This window comes from Acanthopagrus latus, chromosome 17, assembly GCF_904848185.1.
Source record: "Acanthopagrus latus isolate v.2019 chromosome 17, fAcaLat1.1, whole genome shotgun sequence".
Classification (NCBI taxonomy): domain Eukaryota; kingdom Metazoa; phylum Chordata; class Actinopteri; order Spariformes; family Sparidae; genus Acanthopagrus; species Acanthopagrus latus.
In genome coordinates, this window is record NC_051055.1 from 29,895,752 (window position 1) to 29,920,771 (window position 25,020).

The 25,020-nt window shown below is 44.2% G+C and overlaps 1 protein-coding gene across 11 annotated transcripts in view; it reads right to left on the reverse strand.

Moving 5' to 3' along the window:
• The window catches only part of mef2d (myocyte enhancer factor 2d), a 102,953-nt gene that overhangs the window by 29,106 nt on the left and 48,827 nt on the right, over window positions 1-25,020 (reverse strand). For 6 of the 11 annotated variants that reach the window (XM_037073872.1, XM_037073874.1, XM_037073871.1 and 3 more), the window contains 3 exons: window positions 12,130-12,267; window positions 4,263-4,494; window positions 8-64 (listed from right to left, as the gene is read on the reverse strand). In XM_037073872.1, the coding sequence (XP_036929767.1) occupies window positions 8-64; window positions 4,263-4,494; window positions 12,130-12,267 (427 nt within the window). Of the gene's footprint in view, window positions 1-7; window positions 65-4,262; window positions 4,495-12,129; window positions 12,268-12,395; window positions 12,531-25,020 lie in introns of all 11 variants that reach the window. The other 5 variants (XM_037073873.1, XM_037073877.1, XM_037073880.1 and 2 more) reach the window with 1 other exon arrangement.

Below are 25,020 nucleotides of genomic sequence, written 5' to 3' on the forward strand. Positions count from 1 at the left end.
TACTCACGGACTGGACTCGGGCACGCTCCGTTTGAATTCCCCAGATCTCCTCCTAACAAAGCGCCTGAAACACAAAGAACACGTCGCCAACGTTAAAACACGAGATCGTTTCAGGTCACACAAATTAATCTGAGCAGCGTTAATCAAAAGAAATGCTGCACAACTCATTCAGAATAAAATATCATTAAATCAAGAGCGTCATTAAAAAAAGTGCTTCTGCTGTCGACACTCACTTCACTCGATGAAGAGCCGTAATTGGTGTCATTTCTAGTTTTACCAGTTAATTTCAAGTGTCTATTTCATCGGCTCTCAATGGTGCTTGTGTCAGCTGGTATTTAGAGGAAAACCAAGATCATCAGATTCATTTCTGATGTTTAAAACATATGAGATTGTTTAAAATATCTGATGTTTACAGGGAGAAACGGTCAAGACCACTGCCGATTGATTCACTGTGTGACTGTGTTATTACTGTTACTACTTTATATTGTACGGTGAGTTATTTTGTTGGGTATCGTTTGGAAAAAAGTTTGGTACAAAGTTCTCTCTCAAAAGGCCAAAAACATAAAAGCACACAATCAATCAGCCTCACGTCAGCTGTTCATCTGTGAAGATTATCTAACGGTCAATAACTTCTGTTAGCAAAAGAGTTTGTAATCCAAAATCCAGGAGAACGATCTGAGCCGGGTCGATGCACACTGTCGCTCATGAACAGAAAAGAGTGAAGAGGACTGACGTGTTACAACACAGCTGAATAAATCAGGTGTTTGAGGTTGAAATTACAAAAGTAAAATGTTCCATTAAAGTGTCCTGACAGATGTTTTAAAGCCAAGGCTGCAGAGGTCTCACAGCAACACAACACACCCTCAGAGCTTCTCTTCAGACGGGTCTATTCATGTTCGGGCCAAAGTTTGGAGACAAGAGGTTTACAAAGTGAGTCTCTGTCAAAATGTGTCAAAATTCAAAAAGTTTCCTGATTCAAACTGAGAAATAAGACTGAGAAATACTGACATGTTTGATCTTTTTAACTTTTATCCAGAGAGGTTTGATTTCGAGCCCAGTTTGCAGCTACTGGTGCAAAATTAGCTGATGAGCTAAAGTCAGAGTCCGCTCATCAACCAGCTGACTGGAAGACAATAAGTTGGAACTATTTTGATATTCCATAAATATTTTGAGACATTTTGACAAGGAGAAAAGTCGAACATGTGCTGCTTTAACTCGTCGTTTATGTCAGTAAACAAAAAATCATGGAAATGACCCGTCAGATTAATCAATAATACAAATATTCATTAGCTTCATTTCCCCTCAGCTCCACGCGGCACATCATCATCATCTTCCAGCTTCTTCTTTGGGTTTATCAGCTCACAGATTTACAGTTTTCTTGTCTTACTGGAAAGAAATCACAGCGCTGGTTTTATCAGGTGGCCACAAAAATGACTGCTAATGAATGCTAATGCTGCTAATCATGGACGCTCAGTTAGCTTAACATGTCAGCTAATGATTACATTCACTGATGATTCATTAGGCCTTTATTTTCTCAACTAATGGATCAGCTCTGTTATTGTCAATGTCAAAAAATAGTGGAAACTGTCAATCAGTGTTTCCTGAATCCCAAGATGTCGTCCACAAACATCTACAACTCAAATATATTCAGTTTACTGTCACAGAGGAGGAAAGAAACCAGTAAATTTAAACATTTAAGAAGCTGGAATCAGATCATTTTGTATCTACAGATTGTTCTGCTGCCCCCAAATTACCAAAAATAATTAGAAACATGTAGCTTCAGCTTGTAAAACATCAGCAAAGATCACGTGCTGTATGTTTCACGCAGCACAATATGTTTAACTTTAAACACTGCAGCAACAAGTTTCTCCTCCAGCGAGCAGACAGCATTCTTCTGCACTGACACTTGTTTTCCCCAGTCGTGGTACAGATTTGGTTTTTGGCTCAAAGGCTCCTCAGAAAAAGGCAGAAAGAGTTGAGGTCATTGAGGGCGAGTGAAAAATATCTGGCTGGAGTGGACGCGTGGAAAAACACCAATAAGCACAACACGATGAACCCAATACATCTCTGGTAATGTGGGATGCATAGCAGAGTATTTACACGGCTGAGGTTATGAAGAGGAGGGAGGAGGAGGAGGAGGGAGGAGGAGGAGGAGGAGGGAGGAGGGAGGAGGGAGGGGGGAGGAGGGAGGAGGGGGTCCATTACCGCTATGTGAAACCCTCCTGCCTCGGAGAACGGCATGTTATGAAAGATGCCGTAATGCATTTGTTGCGCGTTACATCACCTAATTCTGACTTACAATGAGATTATGCTGGTCGGAACAAAGCTTGATAAGTAACCTTGTCTGAGACGCAAAAATGGGGCACAAATCCTTTTAGTCAGAGGGTGAAGGATTGGTCCGCCACACAGAGGCAGCAGGGTGCACGTACGGGAGCGAACCAGCCGCCGTCACAGGAAGTGATGGATTCGTGTCATTACGAGAAGCTGCGCACTTATTCCAGCCAACAGGAGTTACTCACGCTGACAGGTGACCGACTCACGCTCGCTTCTCTGGTCGACAACTCGATAAAACTCTCTCGTTACATCAACTGAGCTTCTGCGTACAGACGGTGGAGGAACTGCACCTATAGCAGCTTATGAGAAATGTCTTTAAAGGAGCAGTTCACCCAAAAATGTAAACTCAGGCATCCTCTCCTCCCTCCGTGCTGATATAAAGTCAGGTGAAGTTTTTTGTAGTCTGCAAAATATTTCTAGAGCTTCACAGTAAAACAGAGTTGCATCGCTCTGCTAAACACCTGAAGCAGCTGGAGACTTGATTAAAAACTGAAAAAACAACCAAACAAGATAAGAACTAAACAATAGAAAGTCTCCAGAAGCTCCAAAACACCAACCTGATCAGGAGCTGCTGAGCCACTAATGTCTTCCAAAGCCATTATATGTTTTTTTTGGGGGTGTTTTTTCTGTTTTAAAACAAGTCTCCACTCTACTAAAGGTGTTTAGGACATTTGCTGCAACTCTGTTTTGCTGTGAAGCTCCAGAAATGTTTTGAAACGTCACCTGACTTTCCCACCGACGTGTGTGAGCAGATTTCTGGGACAGCGAGACGATATTCAGCATTTTTCCGATCATCAGTATCCGTGTTTTTTTGTGTCTGATTGCCGATAAATTGATTTAAAAATGCTCTACTCAGATGCTCTCTGGTCGGCAGACTGGACACGGGTCGAACCAAAAACTCAAAGTCCACCTCAGATACACGTTTACAAAAGGTTGTTTCTGTCACTCTCGAGCTACATTGTTTCTGATAAATGTTTGTGTGATGATATAAAAAGACAGTTAACAGCCCAGTCCTGCTCACTAACGAGCCAGCAGGTGTACGGACGACACCGTCGGATCAGTTCTGCACAGACTCTGGCTCCAAATCGAGCGCTCACATCCAGGACAGTTTGGCTTCATCTTCTGTTCAGTGGGAGGAAGCGAAGACCCGTCGTCCATCTTTCTATATGTCAGCAGTTTAAACAGGGATGTGATTCATATACGCAAAACACGAGAGTGCTGACAGCTGCTGCTAATTAGCATTCACAACAATAAAAAACACATTTATAGCTTGTAGCATTTCTTATTCATCAACTGTGATTAGAAGCTTAATGTGACGGAGTTTCTCTGGAAGAGATGAAGACAGGAAAGTCTTTCTTTTAAATGGTCAAGTGAACATTAAAATCTACTTATTATTGTGATTTCTGCTGCTTCCCAAAGTGATTTCAGAGTAAGTGATGAGGTGATAAATCTTTAACGCTGATCTCTTGGCAGACGGAGTGAAACAGAGTCACCAGCAGCTTGTTTTAACGTACGTTTACGTGTCTAAGTGTCTCATTTTAGAGACAGAAGTCTGAGTTTTCCTTTTTTAAATTGTCTCTGTGTTGCTGTTTCTGCACCACAGCACAGCAGCTGTCAGTCACACCGTGTGGGCGGCACTCTGAAGTCTTCTTCCTTCAATCTTCTTTTGTACCAGTTTGGAGATTTTTTGTCATTTTGTTTCTTCTTCAGTTTTATTTCAAACCGCCGCTGCTGCTGTCAGACGTCCTAAAAACTCATCAGCTGCTGGATTCTTCAGCTATCAAACATCCAGCTGTAATATGCTGGTCGGATCAATCAGCCGCTCCAACGTTTATTTCTATGAAAAATGCCACAAACTATTGATCATCACGGCCGACGCAGACAGAAACAGTTTTGAACCAGAAGCAGTCCAGCTGCGTGTCTCTTACCTGCGCTGGCGGGTCGCTGTGGTAACCCTGGCGACACGGTGTTCCTCTGCAGAGCTGGTTGCTGTGGCGACAGGAGGCGGGGGTCTGTGAGGGTGGAGGTGACAAAGGAGGTGGTGGTGACCAGGGCGCCGCCGGGGTTGTTGCTGAACTGGAGGGCTGCCGCCGCCGCTGCGTTCTGATTGGATACTGGCACGGTGACTGGCATGGAGAAGGTGGGCTGTGGGACTGTCGACTGGTGGAGAGACAGGAAGAAGGCGGGGCTCAGATGTGTGTCTCGCCACACGCTCACACACACACACACACATTCAGGTACACAGTAAAGGACAGGTGATCAGTTAGTGATCTGCAGCAGCGCCAACGAGCTCGCAGGTGAAGAAACACACAGTCGCACCAACACAACCAATCACAGCAGGGAGAGTGTTTCCAAACGGGTTTTATATTTCAGTTACTGACAATTTTTCATGTATCTAAATATATAAATTTAATTTGAAATCACAGAGGAATTGTTTCACTTGGAGGTCACTTCTTCTTCCTCTTCTTCTTCTTCTTTGTAGAATATTGCAGATAAATAACAAATAGCTGATAATATAAAAATCCAAATATTGGGAGAATAATTTATCATCCTGTCAAGCATCTTAAATCCCCATGACAAATGTCAGAGTCCCTCTCTACAGCGTTTGGTTTGTCCGCTCTGGGCTACTGTAAAAAAAACATGGCGGACCCTCTGGAAGAGGACACGCCCCGTCTGTAGGTACAAAAAGCTAATTTTAAGGTATCAAAACCACAAAGATTGCTGGTTTCTGGGGATTAAACACTAAAGAAAACATAACAATCAATATTTTATTACATTTCTGCAGATAGATCTTCTGTAATCCTGCATACTGGACCTTTAAAAACACCTTTTTAGCACTAAAATCTGCAGTTTATCAATAATAATCGAGTCCTTTCTTCAGGCTGGAGCTGTTGCAGTTTATTCATTTCAACTTGTAACAGAAAATAACTTGTTTCAAGAATTCTTACGGACTTTGAGCGTCTGTTTCTTGAACCTAGACAGAATAATGTGGGTCACCGCACACGATAACAATAAATTAAAACTGATCAGAAGTTAATTTGCATTGGAAATAAGCTGAACCAGTTTCTCTCTGCGCCGACAGATAATCTTTTATTTTCAGAAAATTACGTTTTAAGAGCTCAGCAACAAAGAGAAATCATTAAATCGGCAGGTTTGTGGAGTGTAAATACAGTTTTTTTATATAATGAGTCGGATCCAACAGACACACTGATGATTTACATTCATCAGAACATTTACTGAATACTTTATATCATTATTGACCAATTTCCAACCTTCAAACCAGGATCTACTGAGCAGGAAATAAATCTGAGAGTGAAGTCAAGTGTTTGCAGCTTTGTTTTAAATGGGATAAAATATATAAAAACATTGGAAACATTCCTTTAAAGTAAACACACACACACACACACACACACACACACACACACACACGCTCAGTTTCAGCATGCACGGTGACTTGGTGGAGAAAAAAAGAAGCTGCGTCGCCTTTCACATCTCATGCTTCAGGTTAAGACACGTGTCGCAGCGGCGGCGGGTTATTGCGTCGTGTTATTGGCGACATTTTTCAGAACGTGCCCGTCACATTCCAGCTACATCCCACCACCACCACCGCCGCCGCCTCCCCACCCGCTGACATCACCGGGGGACATTAGGAAGATGTCCTACTGTGTGCGAGAGCTTCCTGAGCAGAAATACTTCATCTAACACACTTTCGTTATTACTTCTCTCAGAGAGCCGATGACCAGACAGCCCGCGGGCCGGGGAAAATAAAAAAAAAATATCAAGGGCAAGGACCTCGGGTTGTCCAGCCATCCGACCCATTTCACCCTGTTCCAAGTCAATCTGAAAAGAAGGACTTCTATATATAGAATATGGGCCAGTGCTGCTCTGTACTGTACTCAAACTGCCTGGGACCCAGTTCTAACGCAGAGGAGGAGGACGAGGGCACCTTCCTGCCCTCGATCTCCGCCTCCCCCTTTCCTACTCTGGAACTTCTTTTTTACTTTGGGGGGAGGGAGAGACGAGGGAACAGAGGTAAAACAAGGAAATGTTATCTAATATTTGGTAACACTTTATCTTGACGGGTGCAAGAAGAGGCTGCATCATTTCCTAATAACTTTGCAGGAAGTTTTAGTGGAAATAACGATTTTATTTGGTCCTAATTATCAAGAAAAATAGGAAAATGTTTCATATCGATATATCTGCTGGTGTACACACAATCTTTTGCCAAATATCCCTAAAAGATCATAGATATTAAACTTCACCTAGAATTTAAAAATTAAAAAACATCCCAAGCATTTTAATCTTTATATTACTGAAAAATCTGATATCGGTCGACTACATCTATCGTCAGGCTCAATTATTTATTTATTGTTGTAAACTTTATCTTCTATATATGTAGAGTTACACACCCAGGAAACTTTCATTTAAAATGTTGAGTATGAGTGAGTTCTGACGGGGAGAGAACCGGTGAACAGGATCAGTCTGTCGCTGTGTCGAGCTCTGATCCTTCTGGGTTTCTAAGATTTTAAAATGTCACCCGTCAGAGTGTGAAGAGGGACGTTTGCTGTAAACACAGAGCGAAGTGGCGACCCCGGGGGCGGGTGGAGATAGCAGCTGACAGCACCGCACCACTGCACACCGGCCAAGCAGAGGGAGGAGGAGGGAGTGGAGGGACACATGGAGGGGTGAGTGATGGGGGTGAAGGGTTAGTGCAGAGGGGACGGAGGATGTACACCATCCTGACGGGGCGGAGGGAGGGCGGGGTTCGACTGCAGCCTGACAATATTTAGATATCAAGACGGGCAGGACCGAGGGAATCGAACCCGTCACCTTCAGATAAACCCCGAGCTGACAGAAACTTTCACCTGCTGTGATTCCTGAACGCTCTTCATCCGGCTCGCTAAACTAAAACAACTGCCGATCTTCTCGTTAACCGTCTCGCTTGCTTCAGAGTCACGAGGACATCAGCTGATTGGACAATCACTTCCTGCTCGTGTCATCTAAAAACGTTCTGCTCAGCCTCCGCTGTGTTTTCAGGGCTCGTTTAATTGCGACCAAAACTTCCGGCGCACCACAAACGCTCCTCTTTATGTTGCCTCTCCTTTCATTGCCGGGCTCTAATGGCCTCAACAGGACCGCCATGAAGGTGCCAGCTCCTGGTTGCTAGGAGATCGGTGACATAACCACCAAACCCTCTTCACTTTCTTCGCTAAATATGAATTTTAACCGTGTCCTCACCCCGCTCTGCACTGTGCTCCGCCGAGCATTAATCCATGTTTTTGAAGAATTACAAGTGAATTTACATCTGCCCACTCCAGCTCCATTTAACACCGCGGCACTGCAGGAGGGTTAATTGGGCTTCTGCTCATCATCCTGCCGGCTCGGTAAATAAATCGACCGGGAGCTTTTTTGCTTTCCTCTCGCGTGACGAAGCTCGAGGCCTCTTCAGTGCGAAGGGGAAACAAAAAGTGGTGAGAGAACAGCCGACCCGTTCTCCCCTCAGAGGAGCTCTCACCACCAGGGTGTGTTTCCTGGATGCAAAGGGTTTAAAATCAGAGTGAATTTAACTCACGGCCTAGTTTTGCCTTCCCCTCCCTCGTGTCCTCGTTCTATTGTCACGTCGTGTTTGTTAGCAGCTGTGGATGTGAACACAAAGGCGGCGTCAGAGAGGTGTTGTGTTGACCTTTAGACGTCGCAGCCGAGGTACAAATACTTTGTTACTGCACCAAAGTACATTTTTACTTCACTTGAGTATCTAGTTTTCAGACAGCTGTCGACTTCTCCTCCCTAAATCTGAACACACACATCTGTCTTTTCATTTATTACTTTAGTTTGAACATCTGACATTAAACTGTTATTATTCTCTAGTTGTACTTTAAAGTGGATTTAAATGTTTCAGTTCAGCTGAGAAGTGACTTATCACACGAAGTGACAGCCAAATATTTTTTAAAAAACCCAAATTCGACGTGATGAACTCTGCAGCCGGAGCGGCATTTTTTTTACTATCATGTTTCACATCCTGCCTGTTCACATTCACGCCGAGCCTCTGCAGAAGACACTCATTCGTTCAGCTGCTTTGCTCAAGGGCACCACGGAGCTACTTGTTAAAAAGGAAGAAATCTATTTCTTATTCAATTTCCCCGACACTGATTCTCAGAGCCAGAAAAAGGATCAAACCAGAGGCCCTCCGGTTAACAAAAAAAAAGCTCTCTTTTTTTTCTTCTCGCCCACCGCAGCGCCAGCGTTACGGGAACAGATACGTTAGCTCGCGGGCTCGTCTCGCCGAGCGTCCTGCCCATTCTCCCTCGCCACTCTCTCCCTACCTCAGGAGGTATTTTAGTACAAGTGGGATTAAGCTTGTATATCCCGGCCCCTAGCTGTCATGCTGGGGATTATGATGCGGAGGGGAGGAGTGGTGGTGGTGGTGGTGGTGGTGGTGGTGGTGTATGCATCCGTTTGCTGAAGCCCTGTGAAAGGTGTGCCGGGCAACCCGGGCAGGCTGAGAGACCGGAGGGCAGCGTGGCGGCGAGGACGTTACACACTAATGTTCGGCTGGAGTCCAATCGCAGAGCGCCAGGAGCTGCAGCTCTGCAGGGGAGGTGGACTGAATTATACTCTTCTGTCTCGGCAAACCAGAGTCAAGAGACGGCTTGTTTTTCTCTTTCAGGCGCAACGTGAAGGCAATTAATATTTACTATGTTTTAAAGACCGACACCTGGGTTTGTTTATCTATCTTGAACTCTGCCATGAAGTGATGTGCAGCTCTGGGTGCGTTTGATTCAATTTAACTAACAAATGTTATTTCTGATCCCTGTCACATCATTTCCCTTGGAGACAACATATCTTTAAGGTTTTATCCGCTGCCTTTGACGGAGCGTGCTTTTAAAAAATGGCTTCAATAACCAAAAAAGACGAGTCAAAATTAAAATGAGAGGTCGAAGCAGAGGAGGACTGGACTCGATTTATTGTGAATTTTACTCTAAATGGAACTTAAATTTCCTTAATGAACATTGTGCTTAAATGAGGAAGACTTGAAACTAGAGATTGAAACCATAAACTAATCAGAAAACTGTTTACTGAGGTCATCTGTTATCATACGCTTACATACAATCTGACTTCTGTATGAAACCAGTGACGTCACAAGCATTGAAGCATTTTCCTCATAAGCTTCCATGTTAAAGAGAGGTCTGTAAAACTGACAGGACACCTCGAACTGCAAACAAGTTCAATAAAGACTCTTTTATATCTACCTGACAGTGTGAAGTCTGCGAAGGTTTAGGGAAGCAGACGCTAGAAAACTATTTGAGTTTTTCTCACAGGCTCCCTCTCTGCACTGGATATCTAGATCTTATAAATCTATGACGTCTTCATTTTCACAGTACAAGCAGTCCCTGAAAAGTTCTGTGCTCGCGTCCCTCAGGAGGGAACGTTGGGCTGCAGAAGGTCAAACACAGAGCTTGTTTACAATCTTTCTGATCTGATTATGTCTCCACATTACATCCTCCACAAAGTCACATTTACGGCACAAACTGACTCGTCCTTTTAGAAGAATGATCACATGTATGATTTAAAGAATAGCCTGCCGTCTAACTCTCCTGCAGCTCTTCTAACGCGACTCGTGTCCCCGGTGACCAATCAGAGGAGCAGGCAGACAGGAAGCGGGGCCGTAAATTGAGTGCTACTCATTAAAGTGACATTAATGGCATTATTGAGCACGGAGGAAAAATGAATCACGGAGAAATTGGCACAGGAGCGGCGCGGTAAAAAGGGGGTTGGCGGAGCGCCAGTCAGGAGGCAGAACCTGGATAATGTCAGGAGCAGGAGCAGAACCGCGCCGCCAACAAAGTGACCTCAGCAACGCCGTACATGACGAGCAGTTAGCGACTGCACCGCCGGCTTGCTTCTCTGATACCTGCGTAATGTCAGGGGGTAAACTCAGCCCGACCTGCTGCTCGTTTCTTCAGTGTTGCTCAGTGTTACACGATCGGTGCTTTCAGCCGAGCGATGCGAGCGCTCAGAGGCACGCTCCGAACGTGTTGATTATTACCATAAAGCATTATTTCCCCCTGCGATAACAGTTGCTATGCCAACTTTTGTGAAAAACCGGGGACCTAGTTAGCTCTCCTCTCCTTCTGTTGTTTATTCTTGTACATTACTGAACTCGCGGCGGCTCCAGAAAACAGTGTATTAAAGCCATAATACTCCAGAGGATGCTCTTCGCTGTGATGACTCTAACTTCAGATGAATAATCACAGTGAAGCATGGCCTATTTGGTGTTATGCTGCTTTTTTTTTTTCTTTTTCCGAAGGATTTCTCACTCACACAAAGTTTATATTTGCAGAGCGGTGACAGTTTCTTCATCCTAGACGTCCCTTTTTGATTAAAACAAGACATGAAGTCTGGCAGCACAGGTGGATTACGTCGCGCGGTTTCAAGCGCACATGGCACGTTTCAAAAATAGTTTAAAACTCGGCCTCAAAAACGACAACTTGCATCATAAAAATGAAGGAAAGTGACTCCTGATATCTCAAAGGAAGATGATTTGTTGAAACTGTTGATGCCAAAGATTTAGTTCATGTATGTTAGTAAGCATCATCTCTGCTGCTGTGGGAAGTTTAATCAAAGCAAATCAAAAGAAGCAAGTGGTGTGGGATCATGGGAGTTGGTGTTCTCACTGTCTAACAACCACTGATGAAACTCTGTGTGACTCACAAACCAGGTCAAGAATTAAAGATTTATTCTCTTTACGTTTACGTTTGAGGACGTTTCCCCAGAATTTCAGCGATTAAACGAAACACTGAAAACGTTTGAAGCGTTTAGATGTTTTATCTAAAGATGAAACAATGTGTCGATCAGCTGAGAGAAAAATGTATCTGTAACGATTCTGATCATTTAAAATACTGAATATTTTGATGAGGCTGCTTTTCTTCATTTAGATTATTAAACATTTGTCACTTTTATTTCTGAGAACTTCTGATTTTTTACCGCTTTCGAACATTTAATAGAGCAAAATATCATTTAGTCACCCAAGATTTCGATTTATTGATCCAAGGTAGCTGCTCTCCTACAGCGCACCCTTATTTATTATCAAATGGGAGGAAGAAGACTTGAAACAAGCGACTGGGAGCATCTGAACGCATCATTATGAGCTCTGATCACTTCTGATCAACTACTTCTGACAGATTATGGAGCAAAATTATTGACAATCTGCAGATTACTCAAACATTTTCTCTAAAGCGGACCATAATCTACAAAAACGAACACCATGCTGTGCTGCAGAAGACGTGAAACTAAGGAGTGGAGACAAGAAACTCGTCAGTAAACTGTTGACTGGGGTGATTAATCAAGTTACAATTAGGGTCATTTTCTCATAAGCTTCCATAGAATCAGACTGTCAGACAAAACCTGGAGCTCTGAGAACATCTGCGACACATTTTTCACAGTTTCCTGACAAATTACAAGTAATAAATCAAATATAATAACTGGTTGCAGCCCCAAGTGTTCCCTCAGCTCGGCCTCTCTGCTTCTACCTTTACCTGCTCGGGTTCACACCATCAGAGGTGGGGGGGGGGATTGTGGGGGGTGATTCTGTGGGGGGGGGGGGCGGTGCTGTTGGTGAGAGGTGGAGTGAGGGAGGTGTGGTGGGGGAGGGGGGATGGTGAAGGCGAGTGCTCTGTGAGTATTCAGGCCGCCATCAAGAGCCGGAGAAAAAACACCTCCGGCAGCAGGTACCAGCATGAGGAGGGGGGCGGGGTTACACAGAGGGAGGTGGGGGTGGGTGGGGGCGGTACTCACTGACAGCCTATAGTTCTGCATCATTTTATCAAACTCCTCGTCAATTTTTTTGTATTTCTCCTCAGTGCGGGGGGTGAGGGAGAAGGGCTCCTCGGGGTCTGGGCTCTCAGAGTCCCGGTGCTCTTTCTTGTTCAGAGCCTTCGTTCCCCAAACAAAAGACAAGAAGAGGGCAGACAGACAGACAGGAAGAGACGGTAGATAGAGACAGAGAAGAAGAAAGAGAAAGGGTAGGTTAGATGAGGTGACAAAAGTGTGACGGTACTCACGCCGTAGCGTTTGAAGAGGCTGTCCAGGTCCTCGGTCTTGCGGTACTTGTCCTCGTTTAGCGGGCTTTGGTCGATGGAGTCGTCGCCGTCGGGCTCGGGGCTGTTGCAGCCGTTAAAGCCTTTCTTTCGCAATGTCTGAGGCGGTCAGAGAAGAGGGTAGAGGAGGAGAAGGAGGAGGCACATTTACATTTCATTTTATTTCATGCACTTTTTTTTTTCCCTTTTGGATTTACCACTTCAGGCACATCTGTGTGAAGCCATTTTTTCTTTTTCTTTCCCAACATTTCCCAACAAACACAAATGACCAGCCGTGATTGCATCGCATCTGCCGACTCCCACACGGTTCATTGTATAAAAAAAAATAAAAAATGAAGCAGCAGAAGTCAGATGGAACAGTTTGACCCTGCTGATGACATACGAGGATGTTTTTTTTTTTTTGTTTTTTTCCCTCGCAGAAAAAAAACAACATTCTGCCTCTGATAATCCTCCATCGATCTGTCAGGTCAACGTTCGTAACATCTGCCGCCCACGTGAAAGCAACTTATTACCACCGAATCTGCACTCCTTCACCCGGCAGGTGCTCTCAGGGAAGTCACGGATTAAAAGGGTGAAGGAACTGCTGATTCAAATTCCAACAGGAGAAAAGCTTTTGAAATCAAAAGGTTGTGGCGTCAGAAAAAAAAACAAGCGCCCCCATCTTTACCGAGTTACAGATCTGCCGGAGCTGCCCGTGGCACTTTCACGGGGCGGTAAAGTGTATAAACCTGAGCCGTGTGTCAGAAGACACAGTGAGGCATCGCACCTCGACACACCAGCTAATCAACAGTGTTACTAATTGGTGTGAAGCTTTGCACCGAGGAAAGTGGTTGAGCGAAGCAAAAAAGGGTAAAGGGTGTGTGAGGGAGCAGGCGGTGGTGTTAGCGCGTGGCTAACGGCAGTCAGGTTGTGTCAGTGTTAGCACACTTTGGAGAGGGCGAGAGGAGAACGAGGGAGAGCGGGGGAGGCAGAGCGAGACAGAGAGAGAGAGGCTCTTATTTTGAGAGGATTCTGCTAAACGAGATTTGCCGTTAAGTAGCTTTGCCTGGTGGGCCCTTGACCACACAGCCAAGCAGATAGATCCTCGCAGCAGAATGGATCTTAAACCGGAGCTGGAGAGCCTTCTGTGGTCCAAATACAAGCTTTAGCCCTGAGTGGCATAAGATGAAGAGAAAGAGGGAGAAAATCCCTCCGCCTTGAAATCTATCAGCAAAAAAAGGAAATAAAGGATGAAGAACACTGCAAAAAAAAAAAAAAAAAAAAATCTCCAATTTATAAAATCAATTCCACCTTTAACCGAGTCCTGAAAACATTATTATCTTAACATGGAAATAAACACGTTTTTTCATTTAATGGCTTTTGAAGAACAAACTGGTTTCCTATTAATAAATGTTAAAAAAAATATTGATATATCTTTACAGGATATTGTAAATGATTCAATAATATTTCCTTTTCAACAAACTTCCTGCTGCCTCCTTTTCTCTCAGCTAGAAGGAAATTATCTTAAATGCTGCTATGCTCAACAGACAGTATCTTGAAAATTAATATAAAAAATTAAAATCTAAAATATTAATCAAGAAAAACTCACTTTTTGGTTGATTTAAAAACAACAATTTAAACAAGTTTATTTGTGTTGGAAACAGGTTGGAATACATGTTCATATAGTTACAAACAAGAAAAATAAGCTAAAAAGCTATTTTGGTAATTTCTCTGTTTTAAATCAAGTCTCCAGCTGCTTCAGGTGTTCAGCAGAACACTGCAACTCTGTTTTACTGTGAAGCTCCAGAAATGTTCTGTGGACTACGACACTTCACCTGACTTTATATCATCAGGGGGAGGAGAGGAGGACTTTATATCATCAGGTGGAGGAGAGGAGGACTTTATATCATCAGGAGGAGGAGAGGAGGACTTTATATCATCAGGAGGAGGAGAGGAGGACTTTCTATCATCAGGAGGAGGAGAGGAGGACTTTATATCATCAGGAGGAGGAGAGGAGGACTTTGTATCATCAGGAGGAGGAGAGGAGGACTTTATATCATCAGGAGGAGGAGAGGAGGACTTTATATCCTCAGGAGGAGGAGAGGAGGACTTTATATCATCAGGAGGAGGAGAGGAGGACTTTATATCATCAGGAGGAGGAGAGGAGGACTTTATATCATCAGGAGGAGGAGAGGAGGGCTCCGTAAATCTGCTTGGAATCCTCAAAAAAGTCTCTCCTCACATGTGCAGAACTTGCCTTAGAAACATCACGTTTTTAAGTTCTCTTCAGTATCACAGTGATGCAGTGACGGTTGTCTGAACATCCACAGGTTCACTGCTAACAGGAAGTGCTAACAGCTAATTCTGCAAAGTTTTAATCACATTTTTGAGTAGTCTCTGAAAGTCTCCAGCTACTTCAGTTGTTTAGCAGAATGCTGCAACTCTGACTCTATATCATCATGAGTGTGAGGAGAAACTGTACAGACTGAATGTTTTATATTTTGTGGTGAATTGCTCCTCTGAGGGCTCAATCATAGATCATAGAGACAAACAAGATTCTTTATGGTGTCATAGATAATCAATCAGATACAAAGTACTCTGAGATCACAGTTAATATCTCACACATTCTTTTATTTCTTTTAATTAATTATGCCGTGTCAAGTGAGACTGCAGCCTCGTGGTGGTCTGATTAAAACATTAGCACATGTTTCTCAACTGAGGATGATTCAACCGCATGCAAGTCGACCTCGGATGAGCAGCCGGCGGTAACTCGTACCTGCAGGAGCTCTCGACACAAAACCCCCGAGGAGGCAGAGACGGAGATTCCTTTAATTTGGGATGAATTAAGTCTTAAATCTTCAAAACAGGTGAGGGCAAGAGGGTAATGATGCCATGTGGATGTCGGGTAAAGAGACTTTTCAGTTTTAATAACAATGGCGCTCTTTGATATGAATCTCATTAAAACTGGAAGCCGTTATTATCATCGCAGTGTCAAAGCCGCGTTTTATCTACCCACAGAAACGGGTTATTAGACAGATTTGTTCCAACAGCGGAGACAGTCGCCTGATTCAGCTGTTCGGTCTCACCAGAACAAGTCGGCGCTCTGATCTGCAGCTTAATGCAAATTTAACGCACGGGAGGCGACGACACACGCTTTGTTGTCCACAGTTCATAGAAAACACTCTCCGCAGTGGCAGTCGCTGTGCGGATATGCGTGTGTGTGTGTGTTTGTTCTGACCTAAAAAAAAAATGAAAGTATTTTGAGGGAACAAAAGAAAAGAAAAACACAAAGGAAATAAAAACAACTTCGGCGTGACAATGACGGCATGTGACAGAGGGCTGCGTGGCAGACGTGATCGAGGCGTGGACCTCCCGCCCTCGACTGTCAGCACACAGACAGACTTCTTAAAAAACTGGCAAACAAAATGTGTGATGACACCGGAGACATGTTGGTGCATCGTTCACATGGACAGACTCACACTTTCATACTGAAGGTGGCACGATTCTGGTGCTTTCTAACCCTGAAGTCGATCACATGACCACCGTCTAACCCAAATCCCAACAAAGACCTAAAGGATCGATACTGTCTTGTTTTCATCGTTTCAGTCTTTATTTCTGTCAATTCTGACGATATTATACTCACTGAAGAAATGGCTGATATAAGAGAAATCTGTTCTGACTCAGTAAGACTTACAGTCGGATGATCGGGTTATTAACAGTGATGGATGTTTAAATTGGGAACTGTTTTTACCTTTAGCCCACATTTGGTTCTGATTGTCTCGACTGCTCGTGTTTCCTGACCATCTAACTTTGTTGTGTCGTTGTTGTCATGTTGCCAGATCTTAGAAATAAACTTAGTGAGTACGATGTTGTAAATACTATCAGAAAACAAAGACACATGTTTAAATAAACCGCACAATCCTTCAGTTTGAAAACCAATCCTGAACACGACGCTGTTATCAGAGGTTAATCTGAAGTCGCCATGTTGGTGTTTCTCATGAACATCATGATAAAGGTTGCTCCAGGACTGCTGACTTAAAGTTTTCCGCCACAGTTTCCGGATCCCAGTCTTACTCCCGAATCACTAAGCTATGATATTAGAAGAATGTGTTCATCCAGTTGCAACGTTGGTCATGACGGTCCAGGAACATCATCAACACACATGTCAGACTGAGCATCACACACAGTTTATCTGCAAAAACCTTGAATCAACATTTTGTAAATTGGTGCCTACAAACTATGTTACGGAGAAGGCTGAGGAAAGATAGTCGATATGGCAAATAAGCAATAATCAGGGTAAGTTTAGAGTTATGCCACTTGGATAATCTGAGAGAACTTGAACTCCTTACAGTAACGGGTAACGAGTAACGAATCGTCCAGTTTGGACAAAATGTCCTCAAATCTGTATTAAACTGGTCTGGCAGTAAACGCACCACGCAGCAGGTTCCCCTCCTCGTCTCCAACACACTCCACCTATCACGAGCTTCTCTCTCTCTCATGTTAACACACTGGTACAGTATTCTGTGAACACTACAGTAGGAACATTTCCCTTCTTCCTCTCCCACAGTGAACATTTTGTGTAACAGCACACATACACACACGCACACACACACACACGCACACACACACACACACACGCACACACACACACACACACACACACACACACACACACCCTCTGTAGTCCACTGATCAGCTTGTCTCTCAGTCAGTCAGCCATCTGTTCACCTGTCCGCCGTCTCTCTCTCTCTCTCCCTCTATTGTGTTGCCAGGGTAAGATTCACCCTGCAGAGCACCACGCCGGCCTCTGACTGGCTGCGGCTGCTCACAAGCCCCGCCCCCGTCTCCCTCCCTCCCTTCCTTCCCCTCTGGCTCGCTCGCTCGCCCACCCGCCTGTCCGCCCGACCTCTGTTTCCAGCTCTCCATGAAATCGCTGCCGCTCTCTCTGTCTCTCTCTCCCTCTTCCTCGCTCTGCTTCGCCTTCTCATCTCTCGGCCCACCACCTTTACTGCTCGCGCTCTCACAGGAAAGTGCAAAGTCTCGCACTCGTCCTTCTGTGTTTGCTGCCCTTAACATCTCTGCCTCTTTCTTGTAATGTCTCCATATGTGAATCTCCCTGGTCGCCCATTTCCTCTCATCCTCCTCCTCCTCCTCCTCCTCTCTCATCTTTTTCAGTCACTTTCCCACCACTCTCTCTCTCTCTCTCTCTCTCTCTCTGTCTCTCTCCTCCTCCTCCTCTCTCATCTTTTTCAGTCACTTTCCCACCACTCTCTCTCTCTCTCTCTCTCTCTCTCTCTCTGTCTCTCTCTCTTTCTCTCTGTCCTCTCTTGACCTGTTCCCAAAGCGTTCCCATCGTGTTTTCTTCTCCTTCTTTCTCATCTCGTCTCTCCTCCTCACGTTCAGTCGTTTACCCTCCTCTCAGGCTCGGTTATCAGACCTTCATCTGTCGGTACCGACAGAAACGCAACATTTCAAATAAAGGAAACGTCTGTCTGTCTTTTCCAGACGTTTTGTGCTCCAAATATACAGATTTTAATTCAGAGCTGATTGTGCTGAATTTCATTTATTGGAATTATGGAAACAAATCTTCAGTATTTTTTCAGCATGATCCGTGTTTGATGTAAAATAAGAGTTAAAACAGACAGAATAAACATAACATTTTAAATAAAACAACACAAATGATTGACTTCATTTTAATAACGAAGCTCACGTCTGTCCAGCCGATACTGAGGCAACAAAAAAAGTGATAATATCAGTTTGCTTAAAATGTATTTTTGTATTATTTTAAATGACAAATTATGTGTATTCTCATCAAATATGTTTTCTCGTAACAGTATTTAGTGCTTCATCTGGACATATATGAACGTCTTCCCTGATTCATATTCGTTCTTTCAGTTTGTACTTTTGTCCTCGTCTCGCACTCTTTCCTGCTTTCTTGTCCACCAGCTAAAAGGTTTAGCTTCTTTATCTGAAGGTTTGAGGAAGTCTCAAAATATTCAGACTAGAAAAACTCCTGACAGGATTTGTGATTTTGGGCAGGATGGATAAAAGCTGACTTCCTGAAAGCTCCTAAATTTGTCTTTTTCTTGTTTGATGATGTCTTAACATGTAGACTTTTTACTATCTCCTTCCTTATTTGATACATTTTCCTATATGTTGAATATCTCTGTTAGTGATTCTGGTATAAAAGTATTTCAGCTTGTTGTCATTCGCCTGTTGAAGAGACGGAAGGCTCCACTTTACTTTTGTGAGGTTTAATCCAGCGTCCAGTCCCATTTTTTTCCCCAACATATTCGAGTTTACCTCAGAGTGCTGCTGTGTGTTTGTCTGTGTCAGTCATATGGGACATCGCGTCCACAGCACCGGCTGCTCACATGTTGTATTATAGATCAGCAGTCGTCGTTTTCTTGTGTCGCTAACGCACCGAGCCGCGAGACATGAGCAAAGTGACTCGCTAGCATGAAAAATGCAAGTTCTAGGTTTTAATCAAGTCTTCTTCCGTCGATTAATGACTCGAAATCTACCGAGTAAACCCGATTAGACCTTTTCCATCTTTTAACAATAATCTAATCAGGTTGTCTTTCGAGCTGCTCTGTTTTGTCTTCATCCTCCCCTTTAATCCTGACACTTTCTGTTCAGTAACCCATCATCCACTAACCACCTCCAGCTCTGACTCCTATTATTTATCCATGAGGTTAATGGACCTCCGCCTCTCGCCGGCTCCTGGGAGGCTTCAGGACGACTCGCTTGGTTACAGAAGGAAGCCGAGCGTGCGGGGCGTTCACCCCCTCGGCTGCAGACGGCCTGTCAGCCACAACAGATAACGTCTCTGCCCCGATCGTTGTTAGTTCGCCTGCACTAATGGAGGCTGAACAAAGGGGAGCGCATCGTTTGTGAAAGAAAAATGAATTTATCAAAAGGAGACTTTTGTTTCAGGATCGCTACGCGTCTGTTTTCCGATCATCACTCAGCATCTCAACAATATGAGCGAGTCTGAAAATGAGTCGCTAATTCATCAATCAAGGACTTCCAGCACTTAATATCTTTTTAATGGAGTCTTGGCCCCAGTTTTTTTTTTTTGTATGACTATTAATCATTTTTGCACGAAAAGGATCAAGATTTCAATTCTGAACAGAAAAGCTGCACGGCACAATGATATCACAGTGAAGTCTCTGACCTTGAAATTCTGCAGAGATGCTGTTGTAATAATGAGAAATCAGGTCCAATTAACTGTTCATCTCAACGAGCGCTCTTGTTTAGAGGCGACGACAAAAGACGCCTCGGCTTTGAACCCTGAATCAAAGCCGGTGTAACGCAGCCACAACCAGAAAAAAAAGGACTGAAGGAAAACGACTTAATGCCTCTTTACATTTTAAAAAGCAATCCTCGTGTGTGTGAGTGTCTTTTAATTATATTTATTATTCTCTGGAAGGTTTTCTTTGCCTTTTACCGGAGCTTCAAGGTAAGTTATTTACACCTGGGCCTCATTTATAAACCTGACAAAGATTTTTTTTTTAATTTCAAGTATAAAAAACTGGAATCGATCCAGGTGAATTTCCCGCTGGTTAGTTTGGGACGTTCACTGTTTGTGTCCGAGCTCGTGGTGAACTGTGTGTGTTTGAGGCAGCTGCAGTCAATTCAAGCTGATTTTCAGATTCATAGATCACATAAATCTACAAGGTACAAACAGGATTCTGAGAACCTGCATGGTTACGACCAGCAGCAATGATTTTAAGATTTACTGTGCTTCCACTGTTTTGTCTGAATTATCAGAAAAATATTTTTTCTGACTGGGAAGATTCACGTGAAACCCCTCATGAGTCAGAACAACAACTCTGGAAGTTGGAGGAAATTTTGGGACTGGAGTTGCTGAGTTGACGTCATGACACTGAAACATGGCGGATGAAAGTAAACGCTGGGTTGATGGTGATGGTGATGTATTGTTTCCTTTGGGTTCAGGTTTCCTGTCAACGTGGTGTTTAAATGCTTTGAGGGGTAAAATGCAGCTTAAGTTCGATTATAAATCTCTGACGTGTCTCATCTTCTACTCTAACCCATGACATATTATTCCCCGAGCAAAATGCCCCAAAGATATTATTAACTGATATTATTAAATGTCTGCAATTCTCTCTGTGAAGGATTTTAAATCATAAAATCCTTTATTTTCAGACATTTACACTGATAAATATCAAAATATGCCTTAAAAACACAGATTTTGTGTGTAATTGTCCGATGTGGACACCACAGGCCTGCAGGCTGTTTATATAAATCTAAAGGAGTCCCAGTGAGAGTGATCAGCTGACCTGCGCTGACCAATCATGTCCCTACGAGGACAGGCCTTCCAGTAACCTTGTCCGGTCCAGATTAGGATGTGACAGGTGTTGGAAGGAGGTCGTCAGAGTTCGTAGCAGGATTAACATCTCCAGGCAAACAGAGGCACCGACCTGAGTGTGTGCTGAGGAGTGTGTGATGCTACGAGTCTAAAGCGACGTGAAAACACACTCCCACCAGTTTGTGTTGGACGTGTCGACGCCATCGTGGCGGCCGACAGAATCAGTTACGAATCCCGTCGAGTTGCATTCTGCGATACATGAGGAGCTCCACCTGGCCGCGGCCCAGGAGGAATCAGGGCGGTGCCCGGAGTCCTTAAGCCCCTGCAGAGAGGCTCGCCGCTGAGATCTGCCTTCCTCTTGAGCGGCTTAAAAAAAGAGAGAGAGAGAAAAAAAGGGGCATCCCCCTTCTCCGCCCATCTTGCTTTCTCCCTCGCGCCCATTCACCGCCGCTCTTTTCAGCACTCCGCTAGCTCGTGTTCCCTCTGTCCCTCGCTCTCTTCCTTCCCCTCGCCCTGATTGGGATCTGCAGTCAAGCGGATTAACACATTCTGGCAGGAGAGGCAGGCTGCCCCCACACACACACACACACACACACACACTCTAACACACACTCTAACACACACTCTTTCATGCAGCATGTGCACCACAGAGAGAGGCTGTGTGTGCATATGCATCGCCTCTCAGCCTCGTAGTGGAGTGAAGGAATGTCTAACTGTGTGATGAAGTACACACACACACACACACACACACAAATGTGAACTTAAGTGCTTCTAAGCATCTCTGCGTACATGCACAGTACATGTAGGGTGACCACACGCAAGCCAAAACATACGAGTGTGTATGCGTGTGCAGCAGGAGTGTGTGTGTGTGTGTGTGTGTGTGTGTGTGTGTGTGTGTGTGTGTGTGTGTGCCTGCGTGACTCCATCCACACTTCATAATTCATACTCAGAGGCACTTGCATCAAGAGACTCACAGAGGCAGAGCAGCAAACGGGCACATTTTGTGACGATCCAATTATCCCGTCTCTCTCTCTGACTGTATGTTTCTGTCGCTCGTCGCTTCTCAGCTCCGTCCTCGACCGACCGCGTCACACCGACCACATTACAGCCCGCGCAACGGCAGATAATACGCCGACTTGATGATTATCCTATATTTCATCCGCACGTCCGTGTCAGATCGGCCGTTCTACTTGGAATTCCCCTGAAAGTCCCAACGCGGTCTGAGCATGTGACCACATGTGATGGAGACACTTGAGGAAAAACTCAGACTGCTGCTACATTAAAATATATACGCTGATGTTTTGAAGTTTTGTTTGGTCTTGTTCACAGACTTCCTTCCTCTCTGACTCTCTCCTGGAAATTTTAGCGACAGACAGCCGAATGAAACTCACAGTAACAGTAAGCTTGAGTCAACATCGTTGGAAACATTTTTAAAGGAAACGTTTTTAAACAATTTAACGTAGAAATCGCACATATTCACTCAGCTCTTCCTGCCAACGTTTTTCTATTAAACCTTCCTGGCAGTAAAACATCTGAAAGTATTCTTTTTAATATCAAACTGGAGAAGACAAACAAAATCCACTGATGAATCTCAATAAAAGCCAGTCTGTAATAAAGGCCTCGTTAGCTTTTAGTTGGTTTTTGCAGATTTTTTTCATTTCTTCATTTATATGATGGCTGCATTTACTAGTTACCCGACAGATTAATGTTTGTCATGACAAGTTTGAAACATAAATACAGAAACTCACTTTCCAGATCAAACGAAAAGGTAAAAGAGAGTTAAACACATCGTCTTTGAGCCTTCTTGCTTCCTTCTCATCTCTGTTGAGAGCTGCACATGTGCAGAACTGATCAGATCCTCACGAGTTTAAGACGTTTATGAGCTGCAGATGAACATGACAATTAGTGTCTGTCATTTGTTGTCATTTGATTAAACTCTTCATTTGTACTTAAAATGCAAGAAAAATGGACTTCGAGTGGGATTTCTGAGACACTTGGCTGAACTGACCCTGAACTTTAACCCTGAATGTGTTGCTGTTGATTTCTTTCTTTCTTTCTCGTACGGAGGTTGTGATGACTTAGTACAAATGCGACTGCAGAAGCAAAATAATAAGTTCCAGGACGATCGCTAACACTCGCTAACACAAGGAGGTGTGTGCTGCTGCAGCACATCTGGCTGAGGGGACATCTGAGGACGAGCCCTGCAGAAAAGTTGTTAAGTAAATGCCTCCCGGCCGACAGAGAGGACGGAGGAGGATGAGGAGGATGAGGAGGATGAGGGGATGGAGGGACAGTATACAGGCCGGTATGGGAGGGAAGCTACCACGTAGGACACACACACACACAAACACAAACACACACACACACACACACAAACATGCAGGTCGACACACAACCGAGAGGCTCACCAGGCCTGAATATTGTATGAGGCGTTCTCATGGGCCACTGCAGAGCGTGCAAACAGAGAGAGAGGTGGACACACACACACACACACACACACACACACACACACACACACACACACACATAAAGAGAGGGGAAGAGACAGAGTGACACACTTGAAAACACAAACACATGTACGCACACAAACATGACCAGTGGAGCTTGAGCTGATGTGGCCCGAAGCAGCCCCAATGCCCAGTGCCACACACACGCACACACACACACACACACACACACACACACACACACACACACACACACACAGACACACACATACACACATACACACACTTAAGAGCCATCTGCAGCTGGAGATACAGCCTACAGAAAAGGCTTTACACTCGGAGGCAGACAGAGAGCGAAGGATAAGAAGAGAGGAAGGGAGAAACGATGGTGACCGAGTGATTCAGGAGGAGGTGAGAGACACGACAGCAAACTCTGCTACCTCACGTTTACCTCCACTCAAATCTAAAACTGCTTCTCCTTCACGTTTCAGCCCGTCATTATGTTACACGTCACTGGATGAACTCGGCTCTGCTCCCACAAACCCTCAACCGACCAAATAGTCCGAGGAGCTAAAACAGGAAGTGAAAGTCCTTTTTGCACACTTGACCTCACAGTGAAGACGCTTTAAGACACCAAAAAAAAGTAAGACAGTTTGTCGATAAGATATGAAGATGTACGTCGCTGTTGGCTGCTGCGCTGCTTAATATTTCATATTTCATTTCTTATTTTGTTAAAATCATGAAGGTTTCCACTTCTTAAAAAACATGTTCTGTGCTGAGATCTGATTTATGCCCAGCAACACACTTTGCTTTTTCAGCGTGACCGATGAAAGAGGGCGCTGAATGAAAGCTGCAGTGGAAAAGAGGCTGTTAGCTGCGTTTTGAAACACCTCCAGCACACCAGCAGCCAGTGATTGATTTAGATGTTTGTGGATAACTTCAGACAAAGTTGGGAGAAGAGCGAAGCCTTAAAGCAGCAGTTAGAGGTCGGAGGAGCCTCTCAGGGATTTGCGAGATGAATCAAACAATCTTTAAAGCTTCTGAGCTTTTTTCCAGTAACGTGTTTGATAAAAAAAAAAAAAAAAAGTCTGGAAGGGGGAAATAAAACTCATGATGTGGTGTCAAAGTTCAGCACTCCTGGGACGCATGGAGGCGCCACTTTGTTCATGAAGGATGAACACAAACTGGAGAACAAATGGCTGAAATGTATATTGTATTTTTTTTTTGTTTTTTTGCAAGGCCGTCAATCCCACTCCAATAATTTTGTTTCCTACATTTTCATTTCAGATTATCAGCAACGTGTGAGATTACGTCAAGCATTTTGTTCCTGTCGTCACATGTGGAAAAAATGGTTTTATTCCAAAAAGAACACGGCCAATCTGAGATTCCCCCCGTAAATCAAAAATACATAAACTTGTAAATCTTGAGTCCAAACGGATCAGGACTCTCGGGTTCTCTGGGCGTGTGTTTGTGTTGGAACATCCCGAGCTTTCAACATGACAATAAATATCTGATGGTGACTTCACGTTGACGGTTGACCGATTGTGAACTCCTGCAGCGATAAAACGTGTTAAAAAAAGCAAAAAAAAAACATTCAAAGTCGAGCGCTGGAGTCCAGCTTTAAGTCCACGCTCCATATGAAGCCTAAGTGCTGCGCTGCAGTGAGCACGGCTCGCTGAATCATACCTAACCATCTCGTGTTCAATTCATGAGAGGGCCATTATGCATAAAAGGGTCAGCAAGGCATGTGAACGTGCTCCGCGTTTCGCCTGACGAGCTCCAGCGAAGCATTTTTTTCCCCAGAGGGATGAAAGACGCTAAGAAAACAAAT